The following is a 14,846-nucleotide window of genomic DNA, read 5'->3' on the forward strand; positions in this document are numbered from 1 at the left end:
AATTTATTCCGTTTTTACTTTGCCTCACCACGCGAAGAGCGACAGCTCAGATCAACGACTCTTCGATTCAAATATCACGGTAATGTGTTTATCCCCTTCAGCTGTGTACCTCTCTAACGTGAATGGATACAGCCAGGTTTGGTCATGTGGGGACAGCTAACTGACGCGTCCTGTTAGCTTTGAACAACGGCAGAAACGTTGGGAAGCCCAGATCAACAATGAACACTTCGGGAATTTTCTCAAGAGCGCATCGCCGTTTTAGGGTTTACTTTTTACACTGGAGACTTTCGATCGGGAGACTCTTCAGGTCGAAAGCGCGTGCATTGAAAGATTTATAACGAATGGCAAAAAGTAGTGCTTGTTCTTAGTGATAAATTTTGGGCTTTGAATTATCTGAAATTTATTTCACAGGGGGGTCAGTTATCGTAAAATAAAAACCTGGGTATTTATAAGAAAATGCATAAATAAATGAAGGGTATTATGGAAACAATACCATGCGTCTGATTATCCCCCCCCGTATTTATATGTTGGATATGACGACATTTACATAAAAAGAACGCTCTACGTGAGATGCACAGGTGTAGGGAAAATATTCACAAAAAAACGAACAAAAATTACAAAGATAGCCTAGGCAGAAAAGCCATATTGTTGCTAAGTACGAATAGATATGTGGCTGTAGAGTCTCCGAGAAAAAGAAAAACGATTATGGCGCCGCGACCGGAGACGCGCCGCGAGGCTGAAGCGTTCCGAGCGCACCTTGAGGAAAGAAGCCTGCCGACAGGCACCGCCTGCTAGCAGAGCACCGTGCATTTCTGAGTGGTGAGAGGCAAAACGACGCCGCCTTCGGAGACGAAACGAGGAACACGAGCGCTGAGCGGCCGGAGCGCGTACCCGCGTCAGGAATACATCTCCCTCCTACGGGAAAGACCGTCGCATACACTGAGGCCGCAAAGCAGCGCATGGCGGACCGTCAGGCTGAAAAGGCCGCGGCGAAGAAGAATACAGCTGCGAAGAATAAGGGCGGCCGTTCCAGCAAGACCAAGACATCCACGCCGAAGAGGTATGTCGAGTTCATGAAGTATATACTGCTTATGTGAACTGATCTGATGCTGTATGCATACTCTTTTATCCTAGCCCGGGCAAAAAGAAGATATCGAAGCGACAGCATTCTGCCCTGACTAAAAAAAAAGCGAAGGAGCGGGAACGCGCTGCGCTAAAGGAACGACGAGGAGCCGACTCACGTAAACGCGCTCTTGCTGATCTGAAGCGAAAAAGATCAGCGGAGCCTGCTGGCTTGTCGGAGACGATGACTGGTACGTGTGAAAAAAAACGCAAAAAGAGCGACACGAAAAGGTTAGCAATACTATCATGCAGCATATACTACTTGTGTTGACTAACATAATGTTGTATTTTTTGTGTGCATTTCAAGTTGCAGGTTCTCGTCTCAGTGCCGGGTAATTCTCCGATGAGAACCTCCAGTACTCATGTGGTGGATACCACCGCGGAAGAAGATGACTTGATCACCCCTGATGAGTCGTCGGTGGGCCTACCTGGAAGCAGGCTGCTACAGCGCAAGTACAGGCTCCTGACTCTCCAGATGGGTACATGGCTATATCATGATGTATGTAGCACATATTTGAAAACGATTATGTTGTATATTAACGCATTATTATGTAAATTGGTTTAGAAAGAGCACTGTCGCATCGGCCAAGCACGGACCAGATGAGGCCTCGCGCACGGTCGCGACTTTAACGACGAGGCACTGAATTCTGATCTTGATGGAGGGGACGGTGCTGACCTTGATGAGTGGTATATCGAAACGGAGACGGGGACGAAATTGAACACGCCGTCTGGTGTCATTGATGCGACTGCATCGCTAACACAGAGGGTGTTTTTGAAGAACCTGAAGAAAAGCCTGACCAAACACCTTCAGAGGAAAGTGATTGATCTTTGGATGGAGCTGTTCTAATGGTGCGGCAGAAGAAGAGATAAAAGAAAAAGGTAGAACGAGAGCGATTAGCGGAGGCGAAGTCAAAGCTGACGCGTGACTGGGGTTTAAGTAACCGCCAGCTGGGATATCATGAACAACAACGAATTGAAAGTGTTGGCTCTGGACGGTGACGCGCTGAAGAAAATGCGTGGAGATGGGTCGGTAAAGGTGAGGATGTGTCCAGGGACGAAGTGTTGCTCGGTGAAACAAAAAGACACGAGTAATTCAAGGCGGATGAAGTATTACACTGTATTGGACTATTGGTGGCGAGAATGCTTTACTCTCATAAACGACAATTCGCTGATCACTGGGCGAAGACTGCTATTGGTGCTATCCCGAAAGAGACGTTCGGGCAGTACATGTCGAAGGCGCGTTTCGACAGGATAATGCGGAGCCTGCACTTTACGGACAGCGCCGATTTGAGGGCGGAGACGGATCGAGCCTGGAAGGTGCGATCTGTGGTGGACACGCTGCAGCAGATCTTCGGCAGCGGGTACCACATCTCGCCTGTCATCTCGTTTGATGAAGCCATGATCCCGTCACGAAGCCGCCGCAACCTGACCCGCCAGTTTATGAAAGGTAAGCCCCACAAGTGGGGTACGAAGGTATTCATGACGTGCTGCGCAGAAACCGCGTATTGTCTTCGGTAAGTATCAGCGCTCTCCTGTGAAGGAGAGCTTTTTATGGCTAAGTTCTACATGTCATAGTATTATTTTCTAATATTTATTTATGCTGTATATACGCCATGGCAGACTTGAAGTATTTTGTGGAACTGATCAGCACACCGATGAGCTTGGTGGTGAGGCTCCAACGCTGTTCTCTGCTGACCCAAATTCTGGACCGAGCGCAGTCATGAGGAACCTGACCAAAGGCCTTCCCCGTAAAGAGGAAGGCATCATCATGCAGTCATCACTGATCGGTTCTACACGTCGGTTTAACTTGCGTTACAACTGCTGACAAGAAATGTGTACACCGTCGGCTTCATACAAACGAACAAGAAGGGCTTCCCCGCAGCGCTCATTACAAACACTGTTGCACCACCGACAGGAACGGCCAGGGTCGGCGCTACCGTCGCAGTTGCCAAATGCTGCCCTAAACTGCAAGCTATGATGTGGTGGGATCAAATGCCCGTGTATCTATTATCTACTGGTGGCAGTAGCGCTGTTGAAGCGTGCAATCATCACATCCCAGGAGGACGGAGAATATCAGTACTGTGCCCGTCCGCGATGCGAAATTATCACCGCTGGATGGGCGGGGTAGACATCCACGACCAGCTGAGGATGCAGCGATATTCGCTGCAATTAGCGGTGCAGTTCCGCAAGTAATACCAAACGTTTTTCTAGGTTTGGTTGACATGGCAATTACTAATGCCTTCATCGTCTATCGCAAGGCCAAGAGACAAAGTGCGGGGCAGACTGCGGATCATGCCGAGCTCCTCAAAGTGCTTCACGACCAGCTTCTCCAAGTCACTGCTGCCGATTTGGTCAATGAGGTATATACGACATGTTTGTGGGGAAGATGCTGCTCATGTAGTATTTTGGCTAACGTTTTTTTCTTTATTGTGCAGGGGCATCCTGACTCACCACGAAGAGACACATCTTCATCTAAGGAAGGGCACGTGCTAGTCAAGTTTCTAGAATGAAAACAAGCCGACGAATGCTTTCGAAAGCGCCCCCAGCATCAAAGCAAAGTTTGCTCTATTCGAAAAAAAAAGTGGGGGAGAGGAGCGCTACCCGCTTCTACTGTGAGCAATGCAGTGACGGTGAGAAACGGTAAGCACCGCACTAGTAATTGATTGCTCGATTTGTATTGATATGTTTATGTGTATGTGCTGTGCAGGGTGTATCTATGTTATAAAGTACTACCCCAACAACAAGTACACATGCTTCCAGATTTGGCATGACTTGTGGAAGAACGGCGAGGAGCGCCCTCCTCCGCTCGTTGGCAGAGGCTGCCAAATGCGCCCGCTCGGCAAACCACGAAGCCATTCGCTAGAGCGTGACGAGGAAGAAGAGAAAATGAGCAGGAGGAGGAGAAGGAGGAAGTGGAGGGAGAGGAGTAGGAGGAAAGCGACAAAGGCCCAGGCGTGGTGCAAGGCCGCCAGACGGCGGTGATTTAGGAGATGCGGTGACCCACCAAGTATAACGCTCATTTGATTGCTAACCGGTTTTGGTCAAATGAAGTTCATAGCATCTTTTCTACATTTTGCAATAAATGTTTACCTTTACAAACTCAGGTAAAACCGCTCGTGGTTTGCTCTATTCTAATAAAAGCTGCGGAAATCATGCTGCATATACTCCCTGGCCAGTTCGTGTAGCCCTTCGGGTGATGGGTTCAGCTACATATATAAATATAGATGGGTCAAAATTATAGGTAGCTTCCCGCAGTACACAGACGTTGGTCGTACTTATTGTAGGCTTTACTAAAATCTAATACGCCCTTTTCTTACATGTTGTAAACAGCTTTATCATGGCGTATATTATTCATAAGCGGTACTCGAAAATACCGTAAGTGCGGGGGGGGGCTAATAAATTTTATTATCAGACACAGGTATAGCTCGTAAAGTATTACGTTAAGGATACATGTGTCGTCGTCATCGCGCTTAAGTTTGCTTATTTTACTATGGAAGGTTGCACGAAGAAACACGTATGGGAACAGACTTTAGTCCCTGTCAGAATAATAGACACAAGTCGTCCTGGATGAGGTAGGATCCCCGCAGGAGTCACTATGTTCCCCAGGAAAGCGACTTGGCTACGGCCCCAGTGATACTTTTTGATCTTCAACTTGAGACCGGCTTGACGGAACCTCGTGAGCACTTGCCTCACACGCACTAAATGAGTCGGAAAGTCCTTGCTGAAGATTACACAGTCATCCAGGTAGCCTAAGCAAATACCACTTTAAGTCCACTAAGACTGTCTCCATCAACCGATCAAACACGGGTACAGCGTTACAAAGACCAAAACGCATCAATATCCACTCGTACAGACCATACTTGAACGTAAAAACCGGTTTATGTATACTAGCCTTGTCCATGGGAGCATTCCAGTGGCTAGACGCAATGTCCATATTCGAAAACAATTTTGCATTCCCTAGTACGTCGAGGATATCATCGAACAAAGGCATGAGATAACAATCTTTCACGGTCACCGCGTTCAGCCTTCGGTAGTCGATACAAAACCTGATTCATCCGTCCGGCTTGCTTATCATCAGAACCGGACTAGCCCACGGCCTGTTCAAAGGACGAATGAGTTTGTTCTCCAAGTACTGCAGAATTTCAGCCTCCATCACTTCTCCCTCAGCTAATGACACACGGTACGGCTGCTGCTTGATCGGGGGACCATTACCCGTGTCGAAGTGAAAGTACAGCATCTCCGTTCGACCAGGCTTCGTCGATGACTCCACAAACATATCGTAGAAGCCGTTCAGCTCTGACCGGAACCTTCCGATGATGAACGGAAGTCGCGGCTAGCACTTTTAGCTTCAGCCGAACATTCAAGCGTCTCGTAGAACCACTTCAGTCAGTACTCGGGTCAGTTCAACTTACTCGCACTGGGCTCACTCACTCACTCTGGTACTTCCTCAGGTACTTTTAAGTACTTCGCTATGTCCTCCAATGACGGATCTTTAGTAGCCTCTGCGTTCACCTTCATCTAAAGCTTAAGTTCCAGTCTAACCGCTCTTCCAGCTCCTTGTCGTACTCTTCCTTCTCTGTAGCTACTTCTACTTTAACTGTTTCTTCTTCACCGGGACCACCTATTTCCATGGCTTCTATTTCCAAGTCCGAAAAGGGACGAGAGTACGTAGCCTCCGGAGTTCCGTCGGCCTTATTCAAGTCACAGACGACCTCATCAAGGTCAGGGACGGAGGCAGCTTCTCCCTCGACCGCCTCTTCGACTACTTCTTACACTACCCCTTGACGACCGTTTCCTCGGGGTCATCCTTCAGCGTCCAAGCAGCGAACACAGTCTCCCCCACTCCAATTTCCGCGTCTTCTGATGACCTCCAGCCAGCAGCCGGAGCCCACAGTTGCTTCAGCGCAGACTTAAGAGGAGGTTCCGCATCCAAACGGGGTTTATGACGCAGTCGAGGGAACGAGACTCCTTGGTTCTGGCTCGTCGGCTCAGTCCTCACGGCGAACGTAGTAGACAACGCTTAAGTGAGACCCTTCTCCGTCCACACGGAGTTTTTCTTTAGTCACCGCGACCGCACAATCTGTACTATAGCTCTCTGCAGTTACATCCTCGTCTGCTCCACAGGCTCAAACACCTGCTCTGCCATCGTTTCCGCAACGAACACCTCAGTAGTCCCACAAACCTTCGCAATCTTCCGTTCTACGACGAATCTCTCAGCGTCTGCAGCGGTCTCGACCGTATCACTGTCTGTAGGTATTCCACGATCTACCACAGCATCCACAGCCGTCACATCGTCGCCCCATCCCTCTCCGGCTTCCTCAACCTCGTCCACCTCGACGGCAGCAGGCGTTCTCCTTCTTGCCCCACCACCGTCTCTTGAGCCATCACCTAGATTAGAGGAAGGAATGGATCCCCCTTGTCCCTCGTGTCGCCCCCATCATCGACGAGAAGCAGGTTGACTCGGCATCTGCCCAGAGCTGGCATCCTGCGGCACCATCGAGCGCAGAGTTCCGATCAGAGAACATCCGGCTATGTTATGACGAGAATCGCTGCAGAATTAACATCCCGGGACGGTCGAGAACCGTACCCCCCCCCCGCCTTGATTACCACTGTAGGTTCTACGAGCTTTGCACTTGACCGGGACATGGACCAAATCACCGCAATTTTTGCACGTCGTGGTCGCTTGTTTGCCTTTGACACGACCATGGCCATGGAAGTTTCAACGGCCACAAACAGGAGCCCCATCCTGGGTTCGACTGAATCATTCATCCGAATGCCGCGGGCACGAAGGCCTTCCGGCTAGGGTTGTCCGTTAGTGGCAGGAACGGTTGTCGGGGCAGCAGACAGCACACGACTACGGTCACGAGGGGACTGAGGTGCGCTCCATTAATTCTGCGCCAATTGTTGCTGCCACTATTGCTGCTGCTGCATGAAACGCTTCATATGTTGTGCCAACGCATCCACGGATGCCGACCCAGGCGTGTCTTGGTCCTTCTTAGATAAAGCTTCGTCCGAGAATTCGTCGCTTCCTCAAGAGGACGGTGCATATCCTTGAACATCAGCCACTCACACGCTTCAGGAATGTCCGAGGCAGGGCTTGCATCCAGGGTCGCCAGCATGCGTTTGTTCCTCAGACAACGGCGAAACAACTGGCAACGCATCTGAGGATTCGGGTAGCAAAACGACTCACACAGCTCGGACACTCAGTCGACCTATTCCTCCCCAGACTCACCTTTCTCACGTCTTGTAATCTCGAGCCGTTCCCACAGTTCGTCGGCCGTACGTCTTAGGAACTGGTTATGGAACCGAACCTTCAGTGTGGAGAACGTTCGAATGCTCGAGTTGCCCCACCATCGCTCAGCTTCTCGACCTTTCAGCCTCTGTCGAAACACCAACAACCTGGGCCGGTCGGGAAGGCCCTCCGTGTGAGCCTCAAAGAGCCCCCAGAAATCACGTGCCTTCTCAGCCGTAGCCGTGTTCAAGTAGAACACCGGCACCACCATCATGGCGTTCGAAACCGACTGCAACAGCTGAAACGGATCGGCCGTCCTCAGGGCTGGGAACGGAGACATCACACTCTGTCGAGTGTCGAGTCACAGAGTGAGCGGGAACCGTTCGACTGGGCGCTGGCCCACAATTTTTCGTCACAGTAGTAGCCCTGCTTGCAGGCATCGTACTCACTCTCTGAACCGGTGGCCTAGTGGGTACTCGGCATTATACTAGACGAAGAAGTCGCAAAACTAACACCGCTAGGGCGAGGGCGACTCACCGACCTCGTAGGCACCGGGGTCTCGTCAGCCATTTCCGGACCGTAGCCACCACGGAGACCTCCGACGCCACTTTCTTCACGCTGAGCATTCCAACTCTACCCTGAACGAGGGACGATCAGACCGTCGAACGTCCGGTCCAGAGAACCGGGAAATGAACCCACTTGGTTTCGCTCACTCTTCACTACCTCTTCCTGCTCATACTTAGCGTCGTACCCCGAATCGTACGCCTCTTGAGCGTCGTAGTACTCGCCGTCATATCCATCCGTCGTGTAGGGGCCCTCGCTGCGCGCAGCGACACCTGCCACGACCTCTCTCTTCATCTGAGGCTTTCCTTGACCTCCGTCTTGATATCGACGTCGGCATTAGTCCGGCCTCTCTCATCTTCCTTAGTTTCATTGAACTGGGTCGGAGTACGGCTCACACAGCACGTCCGTCTCCGAGCTCATACTAATAGTCGCCACTCCTCGCAACTTCACACCTCCGTCACTTCTACCAGGCGTCTGCTCCACTTCACTACGTGGATCCTGCGAGACTCTCACTCTCGCACCCCGCTCCAACCGTTCCACAGCAGCCGGAACCGACACAAGCTGCTCCTCCACGCCACCTTCGAAACAGCGGTCGAAGACTCTCTCTTCTTCTTCATCACGAAACACTTCTCTCTCGACCATCGTCGATAGACTCAATTACCAATTCTTGTTCAATCCAAATTTCTCTTCTTCTCTCTGCGTCTCTTCCTCGCGACAGTTTTGCTGCACGGCATTAGTGACAATTTGCTATTTCCGTCGTTACAGGAAACCGCCTCGATTTCGGCGCCCCTGGAAGAGTTAAAGGTTAAAGATGCTCCATTTGCGTGGAATAGGTGGTATTTCGCCAGCTCAAGCGAGGGTTGATGAAGCCTCCGCTTTTAGTCTACCCGGATTACAAGAGACGTTTCATTCTTTACGTCGAATCGTCGCGATACGCCGTCCGAGCCGTCATGATGCAGGAAGTAGACGGTCGAGACCGTGTAGTGGCGTACGCTAGTAAATTGTTGACAGGGTCTCAGAAGAACTGGATCAACAAGCAAGATGGAATCTCGGTGACCGAGTGCTGGGGAGTTGTATGATCGACAAGAAAGTGTCGATGTTACTTGGACAAGAGAGAGTTCGACTTGTACACTGATCATTCGGCTCTAACCTGCTAATCTTTAGACCTGGAAACCGTACTACGAACGCGAAATTGGCACGGTGGGCCATGGAATTGTCCAATCTACCGTTTAAAGTACAGCCCAAGCCTGGACGGTGATGGGGCATGTAGCCGGTCTGTCGCGCCTGGAGCCGAAGCAATTGAACGTATTACGCATGACCGACCTTCTAAACCCAACGAAAGAGAGCTTAAATGGCCTAAGCTCAGTCGGGGATCCGGTCGAAAGTCCCGCGGAGCTTGGGTTAGGGACGGAACCGGAGAATCCAGTGACGGGAACGGATTCAAAAGACAAGAAGAGCGAGCCCGCCGAAGTGGTTCCCGAGTCTCCTACGGAAAGACGTCGAGCAGTTTAAGAATGAACAGAAGTCTGTGTCTCGGATGAAAGCGCTAGTAACGTTCCTGTTGGATGGTGCTCTTCCGTTAGATCCTTTCCTTCGAGCTCGCGTAGTGCGGATGAAGTTTTGGTATGTGATGTAGGACGGTCTGTTGCGTCGGTTTGTCAACTTACCAGCGCGAGTCGGCCCGTACTATTGCGGTGCTAGTGGTACCTCCTTCTTATGTTGCGATAATCCTTCACTCGGTAACGCGGATATCATGTCGTCTCATTTAGGATTGACTAAAACGACGGAAAAGGTTAGACGACAGGCATACTGACCTGGCTGGCGTAAGGATGTGACTAAGTGTTTGTCAGAATGCAATAAGGGTGGCAGTGGGAAAGGTTCTCGACCGTGGAGCGGAGGAGTAATGCAAAGGATGCCAGTGGTTGGACTGAGGGGACGTTCGACTTGCTAGTCGTGGATGATATCGGACCATTACCTGTGACAGAAGGTGGAAACCGTTATATTCAGGTTTTCGTAGACTACTTTATAAGGTGGGCCGAGGCGTTCGCGGTGAAACGGCTAGACTCTGTGACTTTTGTAGATGTGATGGTGAATGGCGTCGTCGCTCGACACGGGCTTCCGTCCCGGCTGTTAAGCGACAGCGGCTCGACCTTCACGTCGGACGTGGTACAGTACTTTTACCAGACGCTCGGTATCAATAAACGGTACGGTGCAGCGTATCATCCACACACCCAAGGGCTTATGGAACGGCTCAGCTGTCCTCGCATAGGGGTGCTGAAGATGCACGTGAGTGAAGCTCAGAACGATTGGGATGTCTACCTGCCACGAGTGTTGTTTGCCTACCGTACCGCCTACCAGAAAGCGCTTAGAGACTCCCCATTCTTCCCTTTGTAAGGACGGGACCCCGCGTTACCACTCGACGTAGCTTTTCTGAACCTCGGAGCGAAATAGAAGAGTAACGAAGTGGCCAGTATCTAAGGGAACTGTACCGTTCGATGCGTGACTCTCGCTACTTAGTAAAACGTCAGCTTTTGAAGGCTCAAAACAGGCACGCTAGGCGGCCGGAGGATCAAGCGGAGACGACGAACGAGGCCGGAGATCCCGCTTGGGTGTACCAGATTTTCAGGGCTAGGAGAGGTGAAACGAGGACGAAGAAACTCGATTTCTCGTGGCATGGTCCTTACTGAGTCTCTAGCAAAGTCGGGGAGAACCCTAGCAAGGTTGCAATTTCCACTCATCTTGACAAGCTGGTAACCGTGAATGTGAACAGACTCAAAACGTATCGAGGTAAATGGACTCGACCGTTCCTGGATGAAGTACCGCCTGGCGCTGAGGAGACCGAAGTAGGAAGTAGTAATGGACCCCTGGATGAATCCGACCTCCCGCCTACACGTTTTGTGGAACGGTTAACGGTTGGTCGAGAAGACATGATATTAACAGGAGTCGAAACGCCTTTACTGGAAGTGGTGGCAAAACGGATTGTGAGCCGTGCCGTCGAAACCTTGGCTCTAGCTGCGAATTCCGAGACCTTCCGGCTACAAAACGGTTTTGATGCTGGCTTATGCCCGGTTAGTGATGTCTTATGAAGACGACGAAAGAAAGAAAAATGGGTTGCCTGAGCTGCGAACAAATGCTCGGTTGGCCGACACTAACGCGGAAGTCGACAAGAACGTGTTACTTATCGTATAAGTGAAGTGGTGAAGTTTTCGAGTCAGCAAAGAACGGCTTCTCTGTGGAGATTAGGACGGACACTCGGAAGTAGGGTGGTGGTGCGTGTTGGTGAGTATTTTATTATTTGGGGTTATGGACGGAACGATCAGACTTACGAGAACGAAATAGAGAAACATTAAATCTTTCCTCTCAGCAATGGTAACCTCGTCACTTGGGAGTTAGAGAGTCGGGAGAAGCCGACGACAGCTTTGAGGTCTTGCTTGGCTTGTCACCTGCGTCGGACGCCACTCCGTTATCGGTAGAAGAGGGGTTTCCTGCGGCCTCTTCGTCGTCTTCCTCGTCATCTTGGTCGTCGGCGTCTTCGTTGGTGTCTTATTGGGCCTTTTTAATTGATTTCTTCGTCGTCGTGCTCGTTGCCTGGGTGGCCCTCTTCTTGCTCCTGGGCTTCTTCGTCGGATGAGAGTCCCAGGTAGTACGCTAGATGCTTAGTGGGAGAACGTGAAGGCTGATACTTGACAGGCGGGGAGGGTTGCAGGGCTGTCAACTCTCCGTTTTCTTCGAAGTCAGAATCGTCATCCTCTTGTTCGGACGTCTGGAACGGTCGAGCATTGTGCACTATCACGGGTTTGCCTGCCGTCAGCGTGGCGACTTCGGCTTGAGTCACACGGAGAGATCGGTCAGAGAGAAGCTTCTTCCACGGGCCACGGTTGCGGTTGCCGACCCAGCTCTCTTTCGGAGGTTTCCTGCCAGAAACGTTCAGAGCGACGCGAGCCAGGGCCTTGTCCGAACGTCGCAGGTTCTTGAGGCGCGTAGGGTCTATCGCTTGACTCGTCTCGAGAAGTTCAGGGATGGAACGGTAGCCGCTGCTGTCCACCTCGAAGGAATCGAGGGTGTTGGCGATAACTTGACCGTACCGACGGCGGTGACGCTTGAACAGGACCCCGAGGTCTTCTTGGGCTGGAGATTTGGAGTCGTCGCTAGCTCCACTAGTGTGCTTGGCAGGCCTGTCTCCGAACCACTTAAGATTGTCGGAGGGTCTCTTTAAACGCCGTCAGCATCCCGTAGTAGCCCATCGCTTCGAAGAAGGCGCTCAACAATTTCAGATGAGCTTAAAGCGCGCTTGCCTTCAACTTGCGGTGAGCGGCAGCGTTGTCAGGCGGCGGATACAGCGCGCGAAGTAGGAGCTAAAGCCAAAAACGCATCCAGAAGCGCGAGTGCTTCCGGTGGAGCTCGGGGTGGTGCTTGGGGTCGTACCAGACGCGGTAGCCCTTCCACGGGAAGGCCATAAGAGACGGCGTCTTATCCTGTCCCTCCAGGATCTTCACGAGGCGCTCCAGGCCGCGCTCGATGGTGGTGTCTACGCCGGCCGGTAGATCGAACAAGAAGGGAAGCTTGGCTTTTGCCTGCTTGGACGTACGCTGTTTCTTAGCTGGGGTGGCTTGAGAGGTGTACGCGAGCAGGAACGAGTTTGGGTGACCGGTGCTTGGAAGACGGCGTGCGCTCGGACCTGGCCGTCGGATATGCTTTCTGGGGAAGGCAAAAAAACGACAGCACTCACCAACGGAGCCTGAAAAGTGTCGTTAGCGAGGGGCCGGAAGACTGTCGGTCAAGGGCGTCGAGCCCGACGGAGTGGCTGTTGGTAGCCAGAACGGCTCGGAGGCGGCGCCACAACTCATTCATGAAGTGCAGAGGGATGGCGTCGTCAGCCGTCTTGTCTTCGTCGTCGAGGCGAGAGCGGTGTTGGTCTTCGACCGTTGGGGTCGCCCAGACTTCTTCGATGACTTGGTCATGGCTACGTGGGGGCTTGAGTGCTACTTGCGGAATTATCTTTAGGATGTCTGCCTCCTGCGACGCGACAGGGAGCTGCAGTAATAATGACGGACATGGTGGTTAACGACGTGAAGCCACCGTTTTGATGGTGAGGTGAGGTGACTTGACCAAGGGACGGTCCCTTGGCTGGTGCGGAGCCAAGTGAATTGGACTGACCGTTAGTGGCGATGGAGAACGGTTGGTCCGTGGAGGTGATGGACTCATTCTTCGATTGTCGAGATTGGGCGATGGATTACGTGAGAGATGGTGTGGCGTGGAGTCAAGACGCTGTCGTGTCGACATGTAGGTTTGGCGTGGGACTGGACCTCAGGCATGCGTGGGTGTTGTTCGCTGGGGGGGGAGTGGTATCTTGGCTTGGACCGTCACCGAACCTCTCAGAGGTATGGTCCTGCGACTTTTATCTTTGGGCAATTACCTCATATACAAGTGGGCTAAGATGTTAAAACTTTGTATAACGCGCTATTGCAGCTTTTTGTGCGCAGTCCTGCCGTACAAGACCAGGCATGGAGGACGTAATGGTGGAAGGCCTATGAAGCCGTACTGGCTTCTCCTATGGTGGTGCTCGCTGCGAGGAAAGAACACTTTGACGGTCAAGGGCGTCTGCTGTACAAATGGTTCGACGCCTTGCATGCGTACTGGTGCGTGTTCTTACCTGAGGCGGTGACGTTGACGTGGAAGACGACAGTGAAGTATTGGTACGGCTCAGGTGCTGAGCTCCAAAGAACGTGGGCTCATACGTGGTTTGTTGTAGTTGTCTGGTGGACCGTGGTGACGCTGATCGTCTACGCTACTTTCTACGGTGTGCTGTTCCTGTACGAAATCGTCGAAGGTGTTTGTGTAGGGTGGCCTGGGGTAGTGATCTTAACGGTGACGATGGATTACACGTTTGCGAGTAATGGGGGCGTCGTGGGGTTAGGTGGGTCCTCGTTAACTGTGAGGCTATACTACTCGACGGTATGAGTATACGTCGGAAGGACGTTCGCCGCTTGCTGTGGCCCAGGTCTGCTACGACTGTTGGAGCCGTGACATGGAGGAACGAGAGCAAGCTGAACCGTCTTAGCGGAGCATTCTGGGGAGCGGATGGAGGCTCTGTGGAGACGCCTCAACAGCAAGTACGCACGCTGACTGGGATACAAGCTGAACGACGGGCTTTGCGTGCTAATATGAGGGATTCGGATAAGGAATACTTTTCTAGGCGAGCGCGGCGAGGGCGTAGAGATTCTGTCAGGGAGGATGTCCCGAGTGAGAACGGTGGCAACCATCTTGGGCACGGTTTTTGTTCCCCCTCTGGAGTGACCTGCGATCAGCTAGAAGTCGCACGTCAAGAGGATGAGTGGTCGTTGGATCGCCCGAATCAGCTCTGACATTGTCGATTTCCGTTGTCCGAGTTAGGGGCCTGACCCTGTCGCATGTACGTGAAGTGTGGAGAGGGAGCAACACTACCAGTTGAATACATCGTCTAAGATGCGGCTTTGGCCGAGGTACTGCCTGTCGTTACAGCGATGGACAAGGTCCATGGGTTGGACGACACTGACTACGGCAATACTGCAACATATGCGACGGACAGCGAAGCGAAGGGAGGTACTTCACCGGCAACAGCGTACCCAAGGACGTGGTGACGTGCTGTTCGACTAAACAGAGCTCGACATTGTTGGTGAGGTGCGTTTGGTCAGTCGTAAACTTTGCCTGGAAACCACGAGTTGACTTAATACATTTGACTTTATATTATTTATATTGCTACTTGTGTCGACCGGGATTACTATTTATTGCCCCGAACGTCATGCGTCGTGGTTCGGACGACGTATCTGACTCATCCTCAGCGGCGGATTCGTAGTTCGAGGACGCAGCTTGGCTGATCCTCGGTGACGACACTGGATCCATAGTACGCGACCTTTCTCCGGTGATGGACTTAACTCTGGCAAAGAGG

The 14,846-nt window shown here is 51.8% G+C and overlaps 1 protein-coding gene across 1 annotated transcript; it reads left to right on the forward strand.

Annotated features, from left to right (window-relative positions):
* Nucleotides 1-13,471: 13,471 nt before the first annotated feature.
* PITG_18492 (uncharacterized protein) lies at nt 13,472-14,785 on the forward strand (the record flags this gene model as incomplete). Its single annotated transcript, XM_002997567.1, has 4 exons — nt 13,472-13,835; nt 14,115-14,161; nt 14,487-14,578; nt 14,740-14,785. The coding sequence occupies 4 exons, from the start codon at nt 13,472-13,474 to the stop codon at nt 14,783-14,785; spliced, it is 549 nt and encodes a 182-aa protein (XP_002997613.1).
* Between the last annotated feature and the right edge of the window lie 61 nt (nt 14,786-14,846).

The sequence above is a fragment of the Phytophthora infestans genome, genomic scaffold, assembly GCF_000142945.1.
Source record: "Phytophthora infestans T30-4 supercont1.69 genomic scaffold, whole genome shotgun sequence".
Taxonomy (NCBI): domain Eukaryota; phylum Oomycota; class Peronosporomycetes; order Peronosporales; family Peronosporaceae; genus Phytophthora; species Phytophthora infestans.